The 12,884-nt window shown below is 32.4% G+C and overlaps 3 protein-coding genes across 9 annotated transcripts; all 3 read right to left on the reverse strand.

Moving 5' to 3' along the window:
* Nucleotides 1-120: 120 nt before the first annotated feature.
* LOC112771452 (uncharacterized) lies at nucleotides 121-706 on the reverse strand. The gene has a single exon (XM_025816208.2). The coding sequence runs from the start codon at nucleotides 579-581 to the stop codon at nucleotides 372-374; it is 210 nt and encodes a 69-aa protein (XP_025671993.1). The 5' UTR covers nucleotides 582-706; the 3' UTR covers nucleotides 121-371.
* Nucleotides 707-2,953: 2,247 nt separating this feature from the next.
* LOC112769378 (secretory carrier-associated membrane protein 1) lies at nucleotides 2,954-6,470 on the reverse strand. Its single transcript, XM_025813889.3, has 13 exons — nucleotides 6,275-6,470; nucleotides 5,996-6,061; nucleotides 5,800-5,883; nucleotides 5,642-5,704; nucleotides 5,525-5,558; nucleotides 5,256-5,378; nucleotides 4,930-4,992; nucleotides 4,711-4,804; nucleotides 4,552-4,597; nucleotides 4,360-4,427; nucleotides 4,152-4,200; nucleotides 3,670-3,735; nucleotides 2,954-3,406 (listed from the first exon to the last, which is right to left on the reverse strand). Exons 1-13 carry the CDS (start codon nucleotides 6,326-6,328, stop codon nucleotides 3,320-3,322), a joined length of 897 nt encoding a protein of 298 aa, XP_025669674.1. The 5' UTR covers nucleotides 6,329-6,470; the 3' UTR covers nucleotides 2,954-3,319.
* Nucleotides 6,471-6,512: 42 nt separating this feature from the next.
* On the reverse strand, nucleotides 6,513-12,519 carry LOC112769377 (protein STRUBBELIG-RECEPTOR FAMILY 3). 7 transcript variants are annotated; one of them, XM_025813886.3, is made up of 18 exons: nucleotides 11,903-12,519; nucleotides 11,650-11,751; nucleotides 11,284-11,533; nucleotides 10,750-10,879; nucleotides 10,581-10,652; nucleotides 10,378-10,443; nucleotides 10,234-10,305; nucleotides 10,054-10,125; nucleotides 9,876-9,947; nucleotides 9,725-9,790; nucleotides 9,521-9,586; nucleotides 9,046-9,437; nucleotides 8,511-8,923; nucleotides 8,084-8,355; nucleotides 7,837-7,975; nucleotides 7,429-7,565; nucleotides 7,182-7,338; nucleotides 6,513-7,094 (listed from the first exon to the last, which is right to left on the reverse strand). In XM_025813886.3, the coding sequence occupies exons 3-18, from the start codon at nucleotides 11,402-11,404 to the stop codon at nucleotides 6,996-6,998; spliced, it is 2,346 nt and encodes a 781-aa protein (XP_025669671.1). In that variant the 5' UTR covers nucleotides 11,405-11,533; nucleotides 11,650-11,751; nucleotides 11,903-12,519; the 3' UTR covers nucleotides 6,513-6,995. The 7 variants fall into 7 exon arrangements, with proteins under 7 accessions (XP_025669671.1, XP_072080657.1, XP_025669672.1 ...); XM_072224556.1 differs by having other exon boundaries at nucleotides 12,014-12,246; XM_025813887.3 differs by having other exon boundaries at nucleotides 11,650-11,754; nucleotides 11,903-12,246.
* Between the last annotated feature and the right edge of the window lie 365 nt (nucleotides 12,520-12,884).

Below are 12,884 nucleotides of genomic sequence, written 5' to 3' on the forward strand. Positions count from 1 at the left end.
TCAACCGCCTAAACTAAAGAAAAAATAAGACAGAACTCACGTGAGATTTTTTTGTTAAAAATTATTAGATATAAATTTAGTTTAACATATTAAATTATGTAATAATTTTTAATTATTAACTTTACATAAAAATAACTCTATATAAATTTATATAAAAAAACATGAAAGTACAGTTGCAATTTCTAGGTGCTGGTGTTATTACAATCTCTTCAAGAAAATATAAGAACAAGCTAAGAATGCTAAGCATGAAAAGCTTAGGCAAATACACTTCAAGATCAGAAATCAGAAATTAAACTAGCTAGGTATAAAAGTGTATACATGTATGTATGTATGTATGTATGTGTTTGTAGTTTTGATGAGAAAGATGGTGATCAGTGATGATAAGAACGAAGAACAGCACCGCAGAAAGTGCAGATAATGGCTCTCCAAGATTTGCAGTAGAAGGGAACAAAGCAGAACCTGGTGGCCGTCTTCATGTCAGCCACGCTGGCTCCTCCACCGCACCGCGAGCACGTCCCCGCTGCTGGCTTGCTCCGCCGCACCTCCTTCCTCTGGTCCACCAGAAAACAGAAACACACCATCCTCGCAGATAGAAAGGCTTGATTGGTTCAAAGTATATAAATAATAACGTGTTCGTATCAGTTTGTAGCAACTAGGAAACTGCGTGCGTCGCTGTTTTTATTCACAAATTGCTCACAACTTTAATGTAGTACAATCCCCTTTTATATCCATGCATCCTAGAAGAAAAATAATAAATAAATAAATACTATTTGTCACCAAAAAAAAAAATACTATTTATAAGCTAAAATTATTTTTTTAGTATGGTAAAAATTTAAGTGTAGTTAACTTCACATTAAATTGATAGGTGAGAGTCGTTAAAAGATTTGATAGATTTGACTAAATTGTCATCTAACACTCTCAAGTATCAACTTCATATAAAGTTAATTATATTTGAGTTTTTACCTATATTTATATATAAATACATATATAATTTACCTCATTTTTAACATATATTTTATATTTTAATATATATTATAATCTGATAATTAATTTTAATGATTGACTTTTTTTTTTTTTGGTGACTTTTTAATGATTGACTTTGTTTGTACATCTAATTCAGTTGAAATAACGATTATGTTATATATATACTAAAGTCAACTACTAAAATTAATTATTAGTATAAAATATATATTAAAATATAATATATATTAAAAATAAATTAAACTACACATATATTTATACATAAATATATTAATAACTGATTTTAGTGACTGATTTTAACATACTAATAGCATTATTATTAAAACAACAAATATGCAAATTGTAATGGTTTGATGGGTTTTTGTGAGTAGAATGGGGGAATAGCATAACCACGCGTGGAGGTAATGTAATAAATAATAAATAGGGCCATGCTTTGCCCGTTAAGATATGTCAATGATTCATGTATGTGGTTCAACCATTTAGGTGGTAGTTAGCAGCTCCATCTTTATGTTCTTATTTTATTTGTTTATTTTTATTTTTAAATTTCCCCAACTTGCCAATGTGCAGGTCAGTGTTCAGATCGATGTCTCTCTAGCAAGCAATAATTTAAAAGTACTATATGAAAATAACCTTTGAAAAATTTTATGGAGGAGTATTACTGTTTTTATTTTGATGTGGGGGTGTCATTTTAATTTATTGCCTTGGCAATTCATTTCCAATATTGAATATTTTGATAGCTATGCGTACGCCAGAACTTGCCACCCATATTTCTTCTCAAAGGTTTAAGTAATAAGTGGAGTGATTATTTGAATGAATACCATCTGTCATATTATTGTGTCTTAATTTTGTTGGCTCTACATCAAAAAATATGAACTCCTTTTTTCTATGCGATCGGTAGGAACAAAAATTATATTTTAAGCAGTTGAAACACATACATGTCGTTTTCATCATATTTCAGACATAATATTTTGTTACAAGTCTTGGTAGCGTTTGTTTTGAGGTACTGACACAGAGACGGAGAGATTGAGATTCAGTATCTTGTTTGTTGGTTCAGAGACTGGTATTAAAATTTCTGTCTCTGTCCCTAAAATTTCAGTATTTCAGTATCTCCAAAAAGTAGGGACACAAGGGACTAAAATTTTTAGAGATGGAGACTGAAACTTTAATAACATTTTATACCTAAAATATCCTCATTTCAATTAATTAATTTCAATTTTACCCTTTATACAAATTAAATTAGAGTTTCATTCTTGTTTCAATTTCTGTCTCCCACTTTGCACCAAACAGAATACTGAGATTTATTTCAATCTCTATCTCTTAGTCTCTGTCTTTCAGTTTCAGTCTTTCTATCTCTGTCTCTTCACCAAACGCTACCTTACATCACAAAAAAATAGAGTAACTTTGCGATAGATTTATAAGTCTTCTAAAAAAAATATTTAAGTTATTGAAAAACTTTTGTAATGAATTTATAGATCTTTGAGGGGGAAACAATTCAAATAATTCCCTTAAGAAATGAAATATCGGACTTATAACTCCTAAAATTGCAATATTGACCACTCATTCTTCTACCAGAGACCTATAAGTTTGTGTTGCAAACTTGTAATTTGTAAGGAATTTACTAAGATAAAGTATAAGAAATTAATTTTTAATTAGTAAATATTATCTAACTTTTTTTAGAATTTATAATTTAAAATCTAGAATTAATAGTTTATAATTTAAAATAAACAAAATAATTTTTAAAAAATTAGTTGATGTTTGACTAAAAAATATTAACTTTTTAACATTATTGATTTCACTAGATATTTTTTCCTGAGTGACCTATAAGTATATCGCATTACTTAATACTTTATTTTCTTTAAAAAATCTATAAATTCATTGCAAAACAATTCAAGAACGTAACTTTCGTGTATTATTATGATGATGATGAAGAAGAATCCTATTTGTTAATGCCAGCTATAAAATATATTGCAAATTAAGAAACAAGTCGTATATTATAAGGGGAGCATCTCAAAACAATTCTATGTATACACAACTAATGTCTAACTTAAATGATACACTACTTTGGCCATAACCTAGTTTTTTAGTCTTAACTTAGTCGCCACAAAGGAATACGGTATTTACGAATTTTGATTAGGGAAGAAAATGACAAGAAAGACAAAGGTTCAAAGTGTAAAATGAGATTCATTTTATCCTTCGAAATCTTTTCTTTCTTTTTCTTTTTCTTTTTCCCTCTTTTAAAAACACAATAAATATTGCATATCTACTAAACTAATAACATTTTGTGTATGTTTGCAAGTGACATTTCTTGAAATTTTGATGGGCATGATGTTTGCAAGTGTTATAGAGCTGCCATCATGGTCTCTCTGGCAGCGGCTTTTCTTAACTCCGTGGCCTTCCCAGTCCCCCGGAAATAATGGTATACTTGCTGCAAATTACATAACATCAATATAATTTATAAAAAAAACGATAAAAGTAACAAAATATGAGAAATTAGTTTTATGTTTTTCTAAAACTCATTTAATACGTGTTCTAGAAATACTTATAACCATTTTTTTATATGCAACTTCTTAATTTTATACATTCAAATGATTGGTCATAAATATTTCTAAAACATATATTAATTAATATATTTTAAGAATATATTTTCTCAATAAATTGAAAATATTATCATCCTCAGGAGAATTAAACCTGAATAACCCATAAGCTTAGCATTGTTTCAATGGCGAAACATGCAAAACCAGCAAAGTAGAATCCCTGCAAACACAAATAGTAGTATAGTACATCATTTATGCACTTGATTATGACATAATATGATTATATGACGATAAAAATAAACATGTTACTATTAGAGTATATATAATATCATGGCTATTTATAGAATAAATGACAAATAAATTTTTAATCTTTTATTATTGACAAATAAATTATTGACTAATTAAAAATACAAAAATAATTTTTATTTTCTAAAAGTGAGATATCTAAATCTTTTTAAAAGACTAATTTATCTTTATATATTTTTGACAAAAAAAATTTAAATATTTTATATTTTAGAAGGTGAAAAATATTTTTTTTTTTTTTGTATTTTTAATTAGTCTGAAATTTACGTGTTATTGTATTAAAAAAACCCGGGACTTATCTGTCCTAAGGTGCAACACAAATTGGAACATTACCGCAACAAGTGAATTAGAGGTTAACTCCTCAAGCGCAGGTAGTATACCCCTGTCCCCAACATGAAATCATATAACATAACCATTAGATATAAGAGAAGAGGTCACAAAAATTGTAAGAAAATAATTTAATAAATTCTCTTTTTTATAAAAGAATTTTGAAAATCATTTTCTGATGAAACTTCTAAATATTTGTTAGAGGTGAACTAACGTTAGGGATTCTCCATTGAAGAAAAACGGAGGCGCAATTGCAGCATAAGCGCAAAAGAAACAGTGCACCTGCTTTGAAGAAAAAAATATATATGAAGAGTTAATTAATTAATTAATTAATTAATTAATCAATTAACAAAATTAACTCATAAAATGAATGAAATTAAAATAAAATGGTATATATAAGACTTGCCGAGTAACACAGGAAAAACCAACCAAACTTGAGAGCACTGTCCGTCCTGTAACAGAATACAGTACAAGAATTACAAAAACAGAAACATATATTATATATAGTAATATGGAATATGATAAGGTAATTAATAAGGGACAAATAAATGAGATTGAAAAGTACCTGCTAGCACGATAAAGAGGGCGATACCATAATGTAAAGGATCCTGGAACTCCCGAAATAAGGTATATGACAGCAAGAAACCAGTTTGACATAGCTACAACAATTTGTAAAACATGGTCCTCTAATTAATTAAACAAATCATTGGCTACTAAGTATATGATTAACATGTCACAGTACCTATTATTATTATTATTATATTATTATTACAAAAATACAAACCTCCTCCATATGCCCAAGCCACACTAACTGCTACCAAATTCCATATAAGACACGTTATCACTCCTGCACATTATTGATTGTTAATGACCAATATCATCAAAACTAATTAAAGACATGTAGATACATTCATTAAAGTTAATACATAAATGTTGATAAAGAAAATATCAGTATGGATAATTGGATATTGTTTAGTGACTATATTAATTCATAAATATTTTAGATATTAAAATGATATATTTTTTCAGTGATTAAATAATTGATATCACACGTATCTTTTGAGAGATGAAATTAATAGTTTAATTGATTGTGGAAATACAAACACATACCCAACCATGTTGTGAATGCAACATACTGGATCCTTTGAAGATGTATTGGTATTTCGGCTGCAATGTCATGATGAATGATAGGGAATAATGGTGGCCAATTCTTTTCCTCTATCACTATTCCAGCTGCAAACCACAAAACAAAAATAAGAAAAAAAAATTGCAATATAAAGTCAAATTATATATACCACCCTAATAAAATAATTCATATTCATGAAATCGCTTATCTTAAAAATTTAAACAAACAGAAAAAGACACGTAAATAATTATACCTCGTGCTATAGCATCTTCCTTTCGTTTCAGTTCCTGCAAAACAATATATATAAGATCATGGACTATTAAATCACAAATGTTGAATCTCATAAACTAAGAGATAGATGATGATTTACCTGTTCCCTTTTTTTCAATTCAGCCTCTCTAGCTTCAAGTTCCTTCTCCCTTGCTTTGAGGTCCTAAATTAATCGGTAAAAAAGAGGAGGGATTAGAGTTTAATTTTGAGATTTGTTTCAACAATTTTCCTTAATATAATCCAATCTACGTACTCTACCTTAGTTGAGTCAAGAGGAATGTCAACCGTTGCACTACGATCATAAGGCTCATGAGGAAGGGGCGATAACTTTGATGATGAACTCTGATATTATTTAAGGGAAGAAAAACCACATATTATTCAATCTTGAAATGTCTTGTTCATTATATAATAATGATGTTAATAATAATTAAGATAAATGAATAAGAGAGCTTACAGTGGAAAAGAATGAGCCTGCCCCAAATTGTGATCGTCCACCAGAAGCTTTTCCTTTAGCTCCATCCTAACATCATCAATGAAAACGTTTCAGATCTTCTTCCATTTTTTGTAGAAACAAAATTTAATGCATTCATAATCAAACTTAAGCTACGTACAAAGAGATTTTATTTTATTTTTAGAAAAAAGATTCAGGGTTTTAAATTGAGCTCATAATCACAACTTTTTTTTCTCAATGCAGTTTCCACGTTGTGATGAAACAATAATCGTAATGGCTTACGGCGAAGGGGTTAACATCATCGTCCGCAAAGGGATTGTTGTCGTAGGAACCCATGGGAGGAATATAATAATAATCAAATTAAACTAATGAAAACATAAACGGAGATCTAGATCAATGTAAGGAAAAGAGAGCAAAAGATTGATGAGAGAAAGAGAAGTTGAGAAAATGGCGTCTAAAAATGACACCAATATTTTTATTGTTTTTGTTTTTGTATGATGAGAATAATGAGCGGCTTCTCTTTATCTAATAATGCATATTATTAATATAAATTGTCTACAAAAGGAAATTATAAATTAATAATATAAACGTTCAGCAAAATATTTGCTTTGATGTGAAAATCTATTCTTAGAAAGCAAATAATTACATTTCACCATCAAGAATATGGAAGCAATCTTCAAACAATTGGCCTAACTAGAAGGGCACTGCAACATGAACTAACAAACATGGCATGGTTTAAATGAACCATAAAACTTATCAGATATTTTATACTATGAAATTAACTACACCAATAATACAAGGGGAGCAATAAGTGTCTTAAGCCATTTGGAAAAAGCTCCTTGGAAGAACTTGGCATGTGAATGCTGTTGGATGGGCAAGTAGGAGCAAGTAATGAGGCCCTGTTTGGATGACATGAATATCTCTTACTAGTTGATATTCAGCAATGAGCAGGTAAACCTTTGCAGTTTGCACATCCATTCATGATCAAACATCACTGTCATTCTCATTTTTCGCTTGATTCGGATTGCTGAGATTCCCTCCTTATCATGTTTAGCAAGTACAGGACAACCTCTGACATTGCTGGCCTGAATTCTGGCTCTGACTGCATTAGATCAAACACAATTACAATGGCAGAAAAAATTTTGATAGGCAACAATGATGTTTAAGTGTTGAATTGATGAAAGCTTACCTGAACACATCGAGAGATAATGTCTGCGAAATTCGACAATGATTTCGCAGGGTATTCTCCGTTTAGAGAAGGATCAACCATCCTTGATAATGCATCAATATCATGAAGTTGAGGAATAGCCCATCTTACCAGAAACTGCTCCCCTCGAGGGCGCGACCTGTCCAAGATGTTTGGAATAAATTATTACACCTATTCAAAAGCCAGAAACAGATGCTGGATTGCTAGTAGATTTGTTTTAGGTTCTCACCTGTCATAGGACTTTCGGCCAGTCAAAAGTTCTAACATAACCACTCCAAAGCTGTAAACATCACTTTGGTAGGTGTAAATTCCGGACTCAAATTCTGGAGCCCCGTAGCCATAGGCTGTTAGCAGTTGTCCTGAGAGCTGAAATATCAAGGCATGATATCACGTTTTTATCATACAAATCAAGCTAACAATTATTCAAGGAACTGCAACTGAACATTAGAATGCTGCTGTGGTTTTACCGATTATGCCAAATCTTGGGAAAATCATTTTTAAGCATGAAAATTATGCATATAGTGGTTCATAAAAGTCCTAAAAACAGCATGACTTGGTTCTGCATAATAACAAGAAATCACAAACAAAGCTAACTACTAGGGAGGCAATCTGCTTAGAAACCACAACTACTTCTTACCTGACTTACAGAACCCGAAGTTATCAATGGAGCCAAACCACATTCAGAGATGCGGACAGATAGATCATCATCAAGGAGAATGTTAGCAGACTTGAAATTTCTGTGCACAATTGGTGGCTGACATTGCTCATGCAAATACCTTGTCAGATGATAGCATCAAGCATTAGATCTTGTTCCAAATATACTTAGCAAAATTCAACAACCAGGGCAAATATTCTTTTCTTATTTCAGTGCATACTTTACTTACTCTAAGGCTCTAGCAGCTCCTAGTGCTATCCGAATACGAGTATTCCATGACAATCTTGTTCCAAATTCATCATCTGAATGGATTGCATCCTGGAGTGATCCGTTACTGCAGTATTCATAAATCAGAAGCCTTTGGCCATGCTCTGCACAGTATCCAATGAGTTCAACAATATTTGCATGCCGTATTTTGTCAATACCATTTACCAATTCAAGAAACTCATCGTCCTTCTGGTGATCAGAAACTCTCTTGTCTAGTTTCTTGACAGCAAGTATCTAACAATTCATACAGATGGGTAAATATCAAATTGAGAATCTATTCAGGGCACATATAAAATTCTACAAGACTGAGAAGAAATAAATTCTAAATCAAGATGTTTTACAAAATAAATTCTGCGGAAATCAATGCAACTGAGAAGAAACAACCATACCTTTCCATTAGGAAGCTCTGCCCTATACACACTCCCCAGCATGCCTAGTCCTATAAGATTCTCTTGAGAAAAGCTATTTGTATACTGTTGAAGTGATGCAATGGTGAAAGATTTCGCAAAAATGGGAAGAACCGGACGTTTGTTGGAAGTATTGGTGTTAGCCTCTGCATGGAATTTAGCTGGCTCAACAATCACCCTCTCAGCAACCGGTGGCGGAGATGGTGGGGGTAGGGGTGGAGAAGGCATTGAAAATGAATCTATTCCACTCATATCAATCTCATGATCAACCAAAAGCTTGGGTAATGGTTCCATTTTTTGCACATCTTGATCATCTTGTGGCCTTGGAGTAGTAGCCATTTTCCTGGTATCTGCATTGTGCTTCTCTTTAGGCTTCACAGCAGCTCCTTTTGGTACTATAAATTTTGTTTTAAGAAAATTGTTCAGATTGTGAAATGGTTGAGTAAAATCCTTACAAGGAAAATTTTGATGTTAAGGCAACAAATCATATGAGAAACCAAAGAACATAATTATTTACATTTCTCAGCTTGACTAGGTGGTTGAACCATGGCTTCATAGTTTCTAGGATTCTGGGCTTCACCTCCAAAAGCACCAATTTGATGTTTCTTGGAAGTTCTGTCAACTTGTTCCCTTCTTCTACAGTGTGGAACAAATAGAAGGAGCGCAAGTGCCACAATAACAGCTCCTAGTATACTAGCAATGGTTATCCAAACAACCCTTTTGGTTCTCCCTTTTGACTTCCCTGAATTTGATTCCTTTGCTGCAGTTGGTCCATCAGCCTGTTTAGTTGGTATGCGTCCAGCAGAAGATGGCACCCCAGAAACCACAGTTCCTGATGGTGATGGTGTCCCCGGAGAACGAGGTGGAAGAGACGGAGCTAAAGTAGTATTAAACAGATTTCCATCATTTCTGCATAATAAAATATCACCATGCATTATTGAAGTCATAATATGGTATACACTCCACAGTAATTTCTGGTTCAAAGCTTTCACCTGAAGTTAGGGATGCTTAATAGCTTTTGAGGTATTGGTCCGGCAAACTGGTTGTTTTCAACATTCCTGCTCAATCAGAGAAGAATAAGCATGATTTAGAGAGAGAAAGAAGGAAGCTGAGAAAGCTCCATGGCTTTTATCGAAAGCAATATCCGAACTACTATGTCATGCCAAATTCATTTGAAATATGGTTAAGGGATATACAAATCTTTCAGTGGAAGGTCTTGTAAAACGTCCAGGGTCCCGGACAGTTTGTTGTTCTGTAAATGTCTGCAACAAGGGAAGTGTCAGATCAATGGATAGGGAATAAAAACATAAGTTCATAAATAGTACCTTGCTAATGCAAAATACTCACACAGAGGTCAGAGCTGATAAATTCTCCATAGTTGGGGGCAACTCCCCACTCAGATTATTATTGGATAAATCTCTGCACAGCAGTTTGAGAAGGCACATCAAATATGTTTCATGTACAATGAAGGTAAAAGAATCTCCATTCTAATTGTCTAAATATATACATAAAATTTAGGCCCTACAGATTGATCAATTTCTGAAGTGACTGAAAAGAATCTGGTATTTCTCCTGTTAAAAGATTGTCATTGAGAGACCTGCAGGGTAAAGGGAGATAATTCAATCTCATTTAGATAAACTTGCATAACAACAGTTAACAATAACATTAGAATTTTACATAGAAATAGAAGAAGCTGCAATCTCACATGTCAGTCAGTTCAGGCAATGAGGATAACGAGGGAGGAATACTTCCGGTGAGCTGGTTGTCTGAAAGAAAACTGCAAAAACAGCCATCATGTCATTTTGACGGTTCGTCAGCAGATAGGATGACACAGGTAGGTAACACATACAGGTTTTGCAAGGTGACTGGCAAACTGGACGGAATACTTCCCCCAATCTGGTTGTTATTTAGAACTCTGCCGAAAAGATATGTAGCAAACTGTAAATTAAGCTGCTGCATAAGAACCTTAAAGGAAGGATAACTCCTGAAATTATAGAACTAAAGAAACGCAACACATCAATGCATGCACATTAAACAGGGATTGATATTTACATTGCTCTGATAGAAACAAAGGATCCCAAGCTTTCACCCAGTTCTCCTCCCAAATTTGCACCATTCAAAATTCTGTCATAATTCAAATGATTAGAAAACTTATGGTTATAATATTTTGCTAGAAATCAATGAACATGAAGATCGAGAAAAAAGGGATAGCATATCATACATTTCTTGTATGACTGAGCCATTACATTGAACACCCTGCCACCCTTGTGCACAAGGGTCTCCGCCACTCGAAACCCACCCAGGAAGAGGAGGGCTTCCCAATGCAGTATATAGGCCATTGATTGCAGCAACTGATATGCAAAATAGACAATGGTGGAGCTCAGATATAATAGAGCATAGACACATCAAACCAAACACAAACATATTGAATGCAATTCCTAAATATCAATCTTTGAGCACATTCTAGAAGAAAGGATACTTCAACAAAGTAACTACTAGCTGTGACAGGTAATGCAGAATTCCAAGCTTACAAATTCTGAATCAGAAGTGTTTGATCATATTAGTTAACAGAAGAGGCACAGGAGCACAAATTCAATACTTGAGTTTTGAAGTTTTGAGGAGCATCGTTTAGAAAGCACCACTAACTAAGAAATAATTCTCTCACACCTTTCTTGGTGGACTCTGAGAAAGAAAATGGGAAAGGAACAGAAAAAGTAAAAAGAAAAGAACATAAAAAAGGTGAGCGAATCATTACCATCACTAGGATTAGTGTCAGCAAATGAAAATTGAACAGTGCAGATCAAAACAAATCCCAAAAGAACTAGTTCATGGATCTTCACTCTCTTGTACTTTGAAGCAGATCTCTTCTCACCCATTGTTTCCCACCTTAACCTTAAACTACACCTCGCTCCTAAACCTTGAACCTAGCTATCAAACCATGCTGTCACAGCTGAAAATCCCACCAACAAAGATCCTCAAAACAGAGGAAGTAGAAGACAATCAAGCTGAAACAAAAACAAACCTATTATTCCACAAGCACCAAAATGCATAAAGGAGTTACATTTAAAGAGTATTATACATATCATAAGCAAGGGGATGAAATCTAAGTGGATGAAATTACCTGAAAGAGAAAGTGAAATTGTTCTGAACTCAATGCTTAAAATCTGGAGAAGAAAACTGAAAAAGCTTTGATGGAAGGAGAGTGTGTAGATAATAAACTTAACTGCTAAGATTCAGAGGAAGAGAAATTAGTGGACACGGTAAGCAAAGCACACACAGAGACGCACACTGCATTGCTGAAAGCTTTTAGCATTAAGCATTATAATAATAATAATAATAAGTGATTAAATATTTTATTTGTAGTAAAAACATACCCTTTTAAATGGAAGAAAAAGCTGAAAACAACGGGAAAGAAAAGGCAAAGGAATGTGAAAAGCTGAAAACTGAAGAGGTTCTCTCACTGAAACACAAAATCAAACACATACTGGGCACTCTCTTGAGATGAGTGTGTACATGAGTGTGTTCAATGTCATACATATCTTCTTTCTTAACAACAGTTACCGTTGCCACGCTCCTTCTTTGACGCGTACAGTTTCCCATGTTTTTATGTTTCCACCATTTTTTTTATTCTTCTTATCTTATAGTAATGTAATATTATAACACATACACTATGATATTGATATTAATAATAATGAGGCTGCACATGATGCTGTGGCCTGTCGTCAATTATTTGTCAAACTAGAATATATTCTTGCATCGACATTGATCAACCATCAATTCCATTATGACAATGACCCCATATCGGATTTAGCTTCTTGTTACTTTGCATCATTGCATTCATTATTTTCATGTTATTATTGCTGTATTAATATTAGTTAATTAAATAATGGAGGAAGCTATTTTTTAAAAAATAAATATTATGGTCTTTTCCATTTGGACCAACATTGTGGAACAATATCAAAATTTAATATTTACATAAAAATCCTAGGTCAAAATTAAAATGTATTATCTTGTTTTGTTTTTAAGTAATCCGTGAAAAAAAAAAAACTAGAACTTATTACCTTTTAATTTCTGATATTTAATAATAAAAAGAACTCATAATTTACATTTTTCTGTTTTTTTTTTTTAACCACAATTTCATATGGAATAAAAAACAACACAAATATATCCAATTTTAATTTAAAAAATTACATAATTTTGTTATTTCTAATTGTAATTAAGTGAATAAAAACCCTATGTTTTGTATGCTACTATTTATTGTAACCATAGTGTGTATATATAGATAGTTAATAATAATAATGATTGGATAAAGCATTTTTCAAGAATTGGCTATCGTTTTATTTTGAGTTAACACTT

This window comes from Arachis hypogaea, chromosome 18 (genome assembly GCF_003086295.3).
Source record: "Arachis hypogaea cultivar Tifrunner chromosome 18, arahy.Tifrunner.gnm2.J5K5, whole genome shotgun sequence".
Taxonomy (NCBI): domain Eukaryota; kingdom Viridiplantae; phylum Streptophyta; class Magnoliopsida; order Fabales; family Fabaceae; genus Arachis; species Arachis hypogaea.

Coding starts and splice junctions, on each gene's coding strand:
- LOC112771452 (XM_025816208.2), bottom strand. CDS start 581: ATGGTGTGTTTCTGTTTTCTGGTGGACCAGAGGAAGGAGGTGCGGCGG.
- LOC112769377 (XM_025813886.3), bottom strand. CDS start 11,404: ATGGGTGAGAAGAGATCTGCTTCAAAGTACAAGAGAGTGAAGATCCAT. Junction 10,444..10,580: donor TTTGTTTCTATCAGAGCAAT/GTAAATATCAAT, acceptor TCTTTTCGGCAG/AGTTCTAAATAACAACCAGA. Junction 9,948..10,053: donor CTTCAGAAATTGATCAATCT/GTAGGGCCTAAA, acceptor ACTGCTGTGCAG/AGATTTATCCAATAATAATC.
- LOC112769378 (XM_025813889.3), bottom strand. CDS start 6,328: ATGGGTTCCTACGACAACAATCCCTTTGCGGACGATGATGTTAACCCC. Junction 5,705..5,799: donor TTCCTCTTGACTCAACTAAG/GTAGAGTACGTA, acceptor CGATTAATTTAG/GACCTCAAAGCAAGGGAGAA. Junction 3,736..4,151: donor CCTCTAATTCACTTGTTGCG/GTAATGTTCCAA, acceptor TTGTGTTTGCAG/GGATTCTACTTTGCTGGTTT.